The following is an 11,752-nucleotide window of genomic DNA, read 5'->3' on the forward strand; positions in this document are numbered from 1 at the left end:
TTTCTCCTGGTGGTTGAGGTCCCTCAAGGTGGTGGGTCTCCATGGGTCATGATCTCCATGGGTCCTGGACCCCCAAGGTGGTGGGTCAGGGGTCCCTGTGGGTCCTGGTTCCCCGTGGCCATGGGTCATTTCTCCTGGTGGTTGAGGTCCCTCAAGGTTATGGGTTGAGGTCCCTCAAGATTATGGGTTGAGGTCCCTCAAGGTTATGGGTTGAGGTCCCTCAAGGTTATGGGTCTCTATGGCTCAAGGTTCTCCACGTCTTGGAGAGACCCATGGCCACGGGTCACAGTTCCTGGTGGGTCACGGGTCATGGCCGAGGTCTGTGGGCCCCGTGGGAGCGGGTCAAGGCTCCACGGGACCGTGGGTCACAAGTTCCCGTGGCCAGAGGCTTGGAGCCACCCACGGGTGAGGGTCACCGTGCCCCACGGTCCTCGAGCCACCGTGGAGAAAGGGAAATGGGGCCCATGGACGCGGGGTGGTGGGATCAGGGAGGGGGTTGGGGGCACCTGGGAGGGGTTGGGGGCACCTGGGAGGGGTTGGGGGCACCTGGGAGGGGTTGGGGGCACCTGGGAGGGGTTGGTGGTACCTGGGAGGGGATTGGTGGGATCTGGGAGGGGGTTGGTGGCACCTGGGAGGGGGTTGGTGGATCTAGGAGGGGTTGGGGGCACCTGGGAGGGGGTTGGTGGATCTAGAAGGGGGTTGGTGGCACCTGGGAGGGGTCGGGGGCACCTGGGAGGGGGTTGATGGATCTAGGAGGGGTTGGTGGCACCTGGGAGGGGGTTGATGGATCTAGGAAGGGTTGGTGGCACCTGGGAGGGGGTCGGTGGGCCACATGGAGGTTGTGGGGCTGGTTGAGGGGCTGGAGAAAAGGATGAGGAGAAGGAGGGACAGGACCCACCTGGAGAAGGAGAAAGGGCTGGAGATCAGGGATGGAGAAGGAAGGTTGGATGGAGATCAAGGGTGGATCAAGCCTGGTGAAGGTTGGAGGACGGGGATGGATGGAGACCTGGGGTCAAGGGCTGGAGAGAGGATGGAGATGGGGGTGGATGGAGACCTGGGGTCAAGGGCTGGAGCAAGGATGGAGAAGAGAAGATGGATGAAGATCAGGGACGGATCAAACCTGGGGGAGGACGGAGATCAAGGATGGATCCAACTTGAAGAAGGAAGGAAGGGAGGAAGGATGTTGAGAGCAGAGGTGGATCCAGCTTGGAGAAGGAAGGATGGAGATGAGGACCGGCTCCACCTTGGAGAAGCGAGGAGATGAGGGATGAAGCCAGGAGGGATGGACGGACACCAGAACCGTGACCTCAAGGAAACCCACCACCCACCAAGCCGTCCCAACCAACCTCTCCGAAGGTCCCCGCCGCGCGGGGCCGGGGTGGGGCCACCCCCTTCCTTCCAAGCCAAGTTCTTCTGCTTCGTGGTGGCTTCCCGGTGGCTTCCTGGTGGCCACGCGCGTGTGTCCCGGTGGCCTCCTCCACCCTTGGGGACCCCTGCGCTGAAGGAAGAACCGTCCCAACCGGCTCCGGCGCGTCTCCTCCCACGGCGTTGCCGGCCCAACCCGGCTTGTCCCACCCTGGAGTGGAGCTTGGAGGCGTCTCCATCCCTTAATCCCTTGACGCTTCTTCTTCTCGGCGCCGCCTGGACCTTGCGTCACCTCGGGGCGTCCCCGTTGGCTCCTCGGGGCATCCCCATTGGCTCCTCGGGGCGTCCCCATTGGCTCCTCGGCGCCGGTGGAGGTCGGGGCCTGGGTTTGGGGGGAGGAGGACACGTGGCCGGTGGAGACGCCGGTTGGCCAGTTGGCCTCGGAGAGAGGACGAGGCCAGGAGGTCAAGCGGCGTTTGGAAGCGGGAGGAGATGATTGGCCGGTTGGGTCGAAGGCAGCGGCCAACGGGGTTGGAGATCAAGGGGATCTGGGTGGACAAGGACTATGGAGACCAACAGGACCTGGTTGGCCAAGAACCGTGGAGACCAAGAACCATGGAGACCAACAGGACCTGGTTGGTCAAGGACCTTGGAGACCAACAGGAGCTGCTTGGCCAAGGGCCTTGGAGATCAAGGTGATCTGGGTGGCCAAGGACCATGGAGATCAAGGTGATCTGCTTGGCCAAGGACCATGGAGACCGACAGGACCTGGTTGGCCAAGAACCATGGAGACCAAGAACCATGGAGACCAACAGGACCTGGTTGGCCAAGGACCAAGGGGATCAACAGGAGCTGCTTGGCCAAGGACCTTGGAGATCAAGGTGATCTGCTTGGCCAAGGACCTTGGAGATCAAGGTGATCTAGGTGGCCAAGGACCGTGGAGATCAAGGTGATGTGGTTGGACAAGGACCTTGGAGACCAACAGGAGCTGGTTGGCCAAGAACCGTGGAGACCAAGAACCGTGGAGACCAACAGGACCTGGTTGGTCAAGGACCTTGGAGACCAACAGGAGCTGCTTGGCCAAGGGCCTTGGAGACCGAGGTGATCTGCTTGGCCAAGGACCATGGAGATCAAGGTGATCTAAGTGGCCAAGGACCATGGAGATCAACAGGACCTGGTTGGCAAAGAGCTTTGGAGACCAACAGGACCTGGTTGGCAAAGAGCTTTGGAGACCAACAGGACCTGGTTGGTCAAGGATCATGGAGACCAAGGTGATCTGGGTGGCCCGGGATGATCTGGTTGGCCCAGAACCATGGAGACCAGTAGGATCTGGTTGGTCAAGGACCTTGGAGACCACCACGTGGTTCTCCAGCACTTCCGTGGTGGATCCACGTGACCGTGGGGTCCACGCGTGTGCACATCCCAACATGACATATCCACACGCCACGTGTCCACGCGTCCACCACGCACCCACAGCTCCACGAGGGACACCTACGCGTCCACCACCTGCGTCCACCTGCCCTCAACACGTGCCCGCAGGCCCCTCAGAGAGGTCCACACGGCCGGGACGCGCGTCCCCGTGGGAGCTGTGTCCACCACACGCGTCTGTGTGTCCACAAGAGACGTCCGACCAGCCAGAAGACACGTTCCCACCTCCACGTGGCCCACGTGGCCGAGACACGTGGCCAGACAGCCCCGTGATGGGTCTTCTCACCCACACCACGTGTCCACAGGTCCATGAGGTGTCCTCATCTCCACCACCCGTGTCCCCCCAACCCCACATCCACCTGGGCTGGTGTAGAGGTCACCCACTCTCAACTTCTCATTCCCACCAGAGGGCACCAACATCTCAAGATCTTCCAGCCGGGAGGAGGTGGCGCTTGGGTTGATCCCAACCCAAGTGGTGGGGCCGCATCTCCAGAGGTTGGAGTTGGGGGCGAGACCTTATTAGGCAGCTCTTAATTAGAGCTAATTAGAGGCGCCCACTCGCTCCCAGGAGGAGCCACGTCCTGCTGGTTCTCTGGTGGCCTCTCGCTGGGACCTTCAGAGCTCAAGACGTGCTCTCCAGCCGTGGTCACCACCACCAGGTGCTGGTGGCCACCACGGCCACCAGAAAGCTGTGGCCACCAGCCGGCCACCCTGGCCACCAACCCTCCGGAGCCAAGGTCCTCGCCACGCTCCTGGAGACCTCTCCTCCCCCTTCCTCCACGGCCTCGGTGGCCACCACGGAGCCACCTGAGAATGGAAGTCCACCACGTTTCAGAGGGCTTTATTCCAGGACCTCTCGCCTGGCGCGCCGGGGTGGGACGAGGCAGAAGAAGACACCTCCCCGCCCTGGTCTTTTGGGGAGGACACTGAGGGAGAGGAACGAGAAGGACCTTTCCAGCCTTGGAGGGGGTTGGTGGTGGAAGCTCAGAGGTTGCTGTTCCTCCTCATGGTGTCCTGGATCCAGGAGGTGAACTGGCAGACGCGGGTGTAGACGCCTGGTTTGCCCCGTTGGCCGCAGACCTGCATCCCCCACGAGACGATGCCCTGCAGCTCGTCCCGGCACACCAGAGGACCCCCCGAGTCGCCCTGCGGGAGTAGACGGAAGCCCTCGAGATGCCACCAGGGTCGGGGCAACCGAGCGGGGCACCCCGCAGGGAGGCCCTCAGACCCCGGGGGTCGCCCTGGAGATCCTCATCTCCCGTGGGGTCAAGGCGTGGAGACCACCACGACCCTTGGGATTGAGGCGTGGAGACCACCACGACCCATGGGATCAAGGCGTGGAGACCATCAAGGCATGGAGACCACCACGACCCTTGAGATCAAGGCATGGAGACCACCACGACCCTTGAGATCAAGGCATGGAGACCACCATGACCCTTGAGATCAAGGCATGGAGACCACCACGACCCTTGAGATCAAGGCGTGGAGACCACCGTGACCCTTGAGATCAAGGCGTGGAGACCACCACGACCCTTGAGATCAAGGCGTGGAGACCACCATGACCCTTGAGGTCAAGGCATGGAGACCACTGCGACCCTTGGGACCAAGGCGTGGAGACCACCGTGACCCTTGAGATCAAGACATGGAGACCATCAAGGCATGGAGACCACCAGGACCCTTGGGATCAAGGCATGGAGACCATCAAGGCATGGAGACCACCGTGACCCTTGAGATCAAGGCATGGAGACCACCACGACCCTTGAGATCAAGGCATGGAGACCACCACGACCCTTGGGATCAAGGCATGGAGACCACCACGACCCTTGAGATCAAGGCATGGAGACCATCAAAGCATGGAGACCACCATGACCCTTGAGATCAAGGCATGGAGACCACCACGACCCTTGAGATCAAGGCATGGAGACCACCACGACCCTTGGGATCAAGGCATGGAGACCACCAGGACCCTTGAGATCAAGGTGTGGAGACCACTGTGACCCTTGGGACCAAGGCATGGAGACCACCACGACCCTTGAGACCAAGGCATGGAGACCACCACGACCCTTGAGACCAAGGCATGGAGACCACCACGACCCTTGAGATCAAGGCGTGGAGACCACCAGGACCCTTGAGATCAAGGTGTGGAGACCACTGTGACCCTTGGGACCAAGGCATGGAGACCACCACGACCCTTGAGACCAAGGCATGGAGACCACCACGACCCTTGAGATCAAGGCGTGGAGACCACCGTGACCCTTGAGATCAAGACATGGAGACCATCAAGGCATGGAGACCACCACGACCCTTGAGATCAAGGCATGGAGACCACCACGACCCTTGAGATCAAGGCATGGAGACCACCACGACCCTTGAGATCAAGGCGTGAAGACCATCAAGGCACGGAGACCACCATGACCTATGGGCCCAAGCCACGGAGACCCAGAGGTCCTCGCAGCCTCTCCCGGATGCTGCACTAGGGGACCTCCCGTTCTCCAAGAGGGTTAGTCGAGCCCATCCATCTTCTCCTCCTCCCCTGGTCCCCAAGACCCCCCAGGACCTCCCAGCCCTGGTCCCACCTGGCAGGAGTCGGTGCCCCCTCCGGAGACGCCGGCGCAGAGCATGTTCTTGGTGATGCCCTTGGGGTAGAGCTTGCTGCACTCCTCGTTGGCCATGGTGTAGACCACCCCGCACTGGAGAACGTCTGGGAAGTAGCCTGCGAAGAGCAGGACACGGGCAAGAAGTCCCAACGTGCCCCCCCAAGGACCCTGAGGTGTTCCACACGGAGATGTCCTCAAGACCCTGAGATGCCCCCAAGGACCCTGAGATGTTCTACACTGAGATGTCCTCAAGACCTTGAGGTGCCCCCAAGGACCCTGAGATGCCCCCAAGATGGAGACATTCTACACCAAGATGCCCCCAAGACCCTGAGATGCCCCCAAGGACCCTGAGATGTTCTACACTGAGATGTCCTCAAGACCCTGAGATGCCCCCAAGACCCTGAGGTGCCCCCAAGATCCCCGAGATGCCCCCAAGATGGAGATGTTCTACACTGAGGTGCCCCCAAGACCCTGAGATGCCCTCAAGATGTAAATGTTCTACACTGAGTTGCCCTCAAGGACCCTGAGATGCCCCCAAGGACCCTGAGATGTTCTACACTGAGATGTCCTCAAGACCCTGAGATGCCCCCAAGATCCCTGAGATGCCCCCAAGATGGAGACGTTCTACACTGAGTTGCCCCCAAGACCCTGAGATGCCCCCAAGGACCCTGAGATGCCCCCAAGAACCCTGAGATGTTCTACACTGAGATGTCCTACACTGAGATGTCCTCAAGACCCTGAGATGCCCCCAAGGACCCTGAGATGTTCTACACTGAGATGCCCTCAAGACCCTGAGATGCCCCCAAGATCCCTGAGATGTCCCCAAGATCCCTGAGATGTTCTACACTGAGATGCCCCCAAGACCCTGAGATGCCCCCAAGATCCCTGAGATGTCCCCAAGATCCCTGAGATGTTCTACACTGAGATGCCCCCAAGACCCTGAGATGCCCCCAAGATCCCTGAGATGCCCCCAAGATGGAGACGTTCTACACTGAGATGCCCCCAAGACTCTGAGGTGCCCCCAAGGACCCCAAGATGCCCCCAAGAACCCTGAGATGTTCTACACTGAGATGTCCTACACTGAGATGTCCTCAAGACCCTGAGATGCCCCCAAGGACCCTGAGATGTTCTACACTGAGATGCCCTCAAGGACCCTGAGATGCCCCCAAGATCCCTGAGATGCCCCCAAGATGGAGACGTTCTACACTGAGAGGTCCTCAAGACCTTGAGGTGCCCCCAAGGACCCTGAGATGCCCCCAAGGACCCTGAGATGTTCTACACTGAGATGTCCTCAAGACCCTGAGGTGCCCCCAAGGACCCTGAGATGCCCCCAAGATGGAGACATTCTACACCAAGATGCCCCCAAGACCCTGAGATGCCCCCAAGGACCCTGAGATGTTCTACACTGAGATGTCCTCAAGACCCTGAGATGCCCCCAAGATCCCTGAGATGCCCCCAAGGACCCTGAGATGTTCTACACTGAGATGTCCTCAAGACCCTGAGGTGCCCCCAAGGACCCTGAGATGCCCCCAAGGACCCTGAGACGTTCTACACTGAGATGTCCTCAAGACCTTGAGGTGCCCCCAAGGACCCTGAGATGCCCCCAAGAACCCTGAGATGTTCTACACTGAGGTGTCCTCAAGACCCTGAGGTGCCTCCAAGGACCCTGAGATGCCCCCAAGATGGAGACGTTCTACACTGAGATGTCCTCAAGACCCTGAGGTGCCCCCAAGGACCCTGAGATGCCCCCAAGAACCCTGAGATGTTCTACACTGAGATGTCCTCAAGACCTTGAGGTGCCTCCAAGGACCCTGAGATGCCCCCAAGATGGAGACATTCTACACCAAGATGCCCCCAAGACCCTGAGATGCCCCCAAGGACCCTGAGATGCCCCCAAGATGGAGACGTTCTACACTGAGATGTCCTCAAGACCTTGAGGTGCCCCCAAGGACCCTGAGATGCCCCCAAGAACCCTGAGATGTTCTACACTGAGATGCCCCCAAGACCCTGAGATGCCCCCAAGAACACTGAGATGCCCTCAAGAACCCTGAGATGCCCTCAAGAACCCTGAGATGCCCCCAAGATACCCCCAAGAAGCTCCCAAGCCCCTGAGATGCCCCCAAGAAGCCCCCAAAAACCCGGAGATGCCCCCAAGAAGCCCCGGAGATGCCCTCAAGCCCCTGAGATGCCCCCGAGAAGCCCCCAAGAACCCAGAGATGCCCCTAAGAACCCAGAGATGCCCCCGAGATGCCCCCAAGCCCCCGAGATGCCCTCAAGAAGCCCCTGAGATGCCCCCAAGAACCATGAGATGCCCCCAAGAAGCCCCCAAGAACCCAGAGATGCCCCTGAGAAACCTGAGATGCCCCCAAGCCCCCAACATGCCCCCAAGAAGCCCCTGAGATGCCCCCAAGATGCCCCAGAGAAGCCCCCAAGAAGCCCTCAAGCCCCTGAGATGCCCCCAAGAAGCCCCTGAGATGCCCTCAAGCCCCTGAGATGCCCCCAAGAAGCCTCCAAGCCCCTGAGATGCCCCCGAGATGCCCCCAAGGAGCCCCCGAGAAGCTCCCGAGAAGCCCTCAAGCCCCTGAGATGCCCCCAAGAAGCCCCTGAGATGCCCCCAAGAAGCCCCTGAGATGCCCCCAAGAAGCCCTCAAGAAGCTCCTGAGATGCCCTCAAACCCCAGAGATGCCTCCAAGAAGCCTCCAAGCCCCGGAGATGCCCCCGAGATGCCCCTGAGATGCCCCTGAGAAGCCCCCGAGAACCCTGAGATGCCCCCAAAAAGGCCCTGAGATGCCCCCAAAAAGCCCCCGAGATGCCCTCAAGCCCCTGAGATGCTCCCAAGAAGCCCCCAAGCCCCCAAGATGCTCTCAAGAAGCCCCTGAGATGCCCCCGAGGAGCCCCTAAGAACCCAGAGATGCCCCCAAGAAGACCCTGAGATGCCCTCAAGAAGCCCCCGAGATGCCCCCAAGAAGCCCCTGAGATGCCCCCGAGGAGCCCCCAAGAACCCAGAGATGCCCCTAAGAACCCAGAGATGCCCCCAAGAAGCCCCTGAGATGCCCCCAAGAAGCCCCTGAGATGCCCCCAAGAAGCCCCCGAGATACCCCCGAGAACCCTGAGATGCCCCCAGAAAGGCCCTGAGATGCCCCCAAAAAGCCCCCGAGATGCCCTCAAGCCCCTGAGATGCCCCCAAGAAGCCCCTGAGATGCCCCCGAGGAGCCCCCAAGAACCCAGAGATGCCCCTAAGAACCCAGAGATGCCCCCAAGAAGCCCCTGAGATGCCCCCAAGACGCCCCTGAGATGCCCTCAAGAAGCCCCCGAGATGCCCCCAAGAAGCCCCCGAGATGCCCCCAAGAACCCAGAGATGCCCCCAAGAAGCCCCTGAGATGCCCTCAAGCCTCTGAGTTGCCCCCAAGGAGCCCCCGAGATGCCCCCAAGGAGCCCCCGAGATGCCCCCAAGAGGGCCCCAAGAACCCAGAGATGCCCTCAAGAACCCAGAGATGCCCCCAAGAAGCCCCTGAGATGCCTCCAAGAGGGCCCCAAGAACCCAGAGATGCCCTCAAGAACCCAGAGATGCCCCCAAGAAGCCCCCAAGCCCCCGAGATGCCCTCAAGAAGCCCCCGAGATGCCCTCAAGAAGCCCCCGAGATGCCCCCAAGAAGCCTCCAAGAAGCCAGAGAAGCCCCCGAGATGCCCTCAAAAAGCCCCTGAGAAGCCCTCAAGCCCCTGAGATGCCCCCAAGAAGCCTCCAAGAAGCCTCCAAGAACCCAGAGAAGCCCCCGAGATGCCCTCAAAAAGCCCCCAAGATGCCCTCAAGCCCCAGAGATGCCCCCAAGAACCCAGAGAAGCCCCCGAGATGCCCTCAAGAAGCCCCCCGAGATGCCTTCAAGCCCCTGAGCCGCCCTCCCATCCCGTCCAGCCCCCTGGTGGCCCTTCCAGCCGAGGTTGTCCCCCTCTCTACCTTCGGGGCTGCTGGTGCTGCCCCAGCCCGAGACGACACACTCGCTGCCGGGGGGCGGACAGCGCTTGGGAAGAGCCACGGCCTGGACGCGCTCGGTCATCCGAGCCGCTTTCTTCAGCTTGAGGAGCATGATGTCGCTGTCGTGGCTGGTGGCATCGTAGTCGGGGTGGATGAAGGCCTCGGCCGAGCTGATGCACTGCTCCGTCCCCTCCTTGGTCTTCAGGCTGTGGTCGCCCATGCGGACGGGGATGGAGCTGGAGAAGAAGACCCACCATGAGGTTCCTCCAGGGAGGAAAAAGGTCCACCTGGGGGTGGGTGGCCTGGTCACCTGGGTCTTGAAGAGGTGCCCGCCTGACCCTGGAGAACCTCAGGAGGTGGGAGATGGTGGGTTGGGGGACCTCTCGGTCATGCTCAGGGGAGCCCAATGGGATGGTTGTGGTGGCCAAGCCTGGTGGATGAAGCCCAACCAGGTCCTACGATGCCCAGGGCCACCTCCAGCTCCTTTGAGGTTCTCAACAACCAGGTTCTACCATCCCCGGGGCCACCTCCAGCCTCACTGAGGTTCTCAATGAGGTCCTACCATGCCCGGGGCCACCTCCAGCTTCATTGAGGTTCTCAACGAGGTCCTTCCATGCCCAGGGCCACCTCCAGCTCCTTTGAAGTTCTCAACAACCAGGTTCTACCATCTCTGGGGCCACCTCCAGCTTCATTGAGGTTCTTAATGAGGTCCTACCATGCCCGGGGCCACCTCCAACTTCACTGAGGTTCTCAACAACCAGGTTCTACCATCCCCGGGGCCACCTCTAATTTCATTGAGGTTCTCAATGAGGTTCTACCCATACCCAGGGCCACCTCCAACTTCATTGAGGTTCTCAACGAGGTTCTACCATGCCTGGGGCCACCTCCAGCTTCATTGAGGTTCTCAACAACCAGGTTCTACCATGCCCGGGGCCACCTCCAACTTCATTGAGGTTCTCAACGAGGTCCCACCATGCCCAGGGCCACCTCCAGCTCCTTTGAAGTTCTCAACAACCAGGTTCTACCATCCCCGGGGCCACCTCCAGCTTCATTGAGGTTCTCAACAAGGTTCTACCATCCCTGGGGCCACCTCCAGCCTCACTGAGGTTCTCAACAACCAGGTTCTACCATGCCCGGGGCCACCTCCAACTTCATTGAGGTTCTCAGCAACCAGGTCCTACCATGCCCAGGGCCACCTCCAGCTTCATTGAGGTTCTCAGCAACCAGGTCCTACCATGCCTGGGGCCACCTCCAGCTTCATTGAGGTTCTCAACAACCAGGTTCTACCATCCCTGGGGCCACCTCCAGCTTCATTGAGGTTCTCAACAAGGTCCTACCATGCCCGGGGCCACCTCCAGCTTCATTGAGGTTCTCAACGAGGTCCTACCCATACCCAGGGCCACCTCCAACTTCATTGAGGTTCTCAACGAGGTTCTACCATGCCTGGGGCCACCTCCAGCTTCATTGAGGTTCTCAACAACCAGGTTCTACCATGCCCGGGGCCACCTCCAACTTCATTGATGTTCTCAATGAGGTCCTACCCATACCCAGGGCCACCTCCAACTTCGTTGAGGTTCTCAACGAGGTCCTACAATGCCCAGGGCCACCTCCAGCTCCTTTGAGGTTCTCAACAACCAGGTTCTACCATGCCCGGGGCCACCTCCAACTTCACTGAGGTTCTCAACAACCAGGTTCTACCATCCCTGGGGCCACCTCCAGCTTCATTGAGGTTCTTAATGAGGTTCTACCATGCCCAGGGCCACCTCCAGCTCCTTTGAGGTTCTCAACAACCAGGTTCTACCATGCCTGGGGCCACCTCCAACTTCACTGAGGTTCTCAACGAGGTCCTACCCATACCCAGGGCCACCTCCAACTTCATTGAGGTTCTCAACAACCAGGTTCTACCATGCCTGGGGCCACCTCCAACTTCATTGAGGTTCTCAACAACCAGGTTCTACCATCCCCGGGGCCACCTCCAGCTTCATTGAGGTTCTCAACAAGGTCCTACCAAGCCCAGGGCCACCTCCAGCCCCTGGAGGACATCTCCACAGCTTCTCCCCACGTCCCCTGGAGGTCCCCGTGTCCCCCCCCGACCTCACCTCTTGGTGTCGCAGTGGGCGGCCGTCAGGACCCACGTGGGGGCGATGAGGACCCCCCCGCAGTGGATGTTCTTCTGGGGTCCCATCAGGACCACCTGGTAGGGGTGACGCTTCTTCTGGCAGCTCTGGCCACCCACGATGCGGTTCTCGTCCCCCACGGCCGCTGCGGGACCACAGCTCGGCTCCCAGTTCCTCCCAGTTCCTCCCAGTTCCCCCCCCGCCCCCAGCTCCTCCCGGTGCCCTCCCAGTTGTCTCCTAGAAGGTCCTCGTGGTCCCTCAACATCTCCTCAT

General features: G+C 60.5%; 1 protein-coding gene across 1 annotated transcript; it reads right to left on the minus strand.

Moving 5' to 3' along the window:
* Positions 1-3,777: 3,777 nt before the first annotated feature.
* LOC138734818 (trypsin-3-like) lies at positions 3,778-11,752 on the minus strand. The gene is made up of 5 exons (XM_069882635.1): positions 11,743-11,752; positions 11,462-11,624; positions 9,345-9,598; positions 5,370-5,506; positions 3,778-3,939 (listed from the first exon to the last, which is right to left on the minus strand). The coding sequence occupies exons 1-5, from the start codon at positions 11,750-11,752 to the stop codon at positions 3,778-3,780; spliced, it is 726 nt and encodes a 241-aa protein (XP_069738736.1).

This window comes from Phaenicophaeus curvirostris, unplaced genomic scaffold (assembly GCF_032191515.1).
Source record: "Phaenicophaeus curvirostris isolate KB17595 unplaced genomic scaffold, BPBGC_Pcur_1.0 scaffold_258, whole genome shotgun sequence".
Lineage (NCBI taxonomy): Eukaryota > Metazoa > Chordata > Aves > Cuculiformes > Cuculidae > Phaenicophaeus > Phaenicophaeus curvirostris.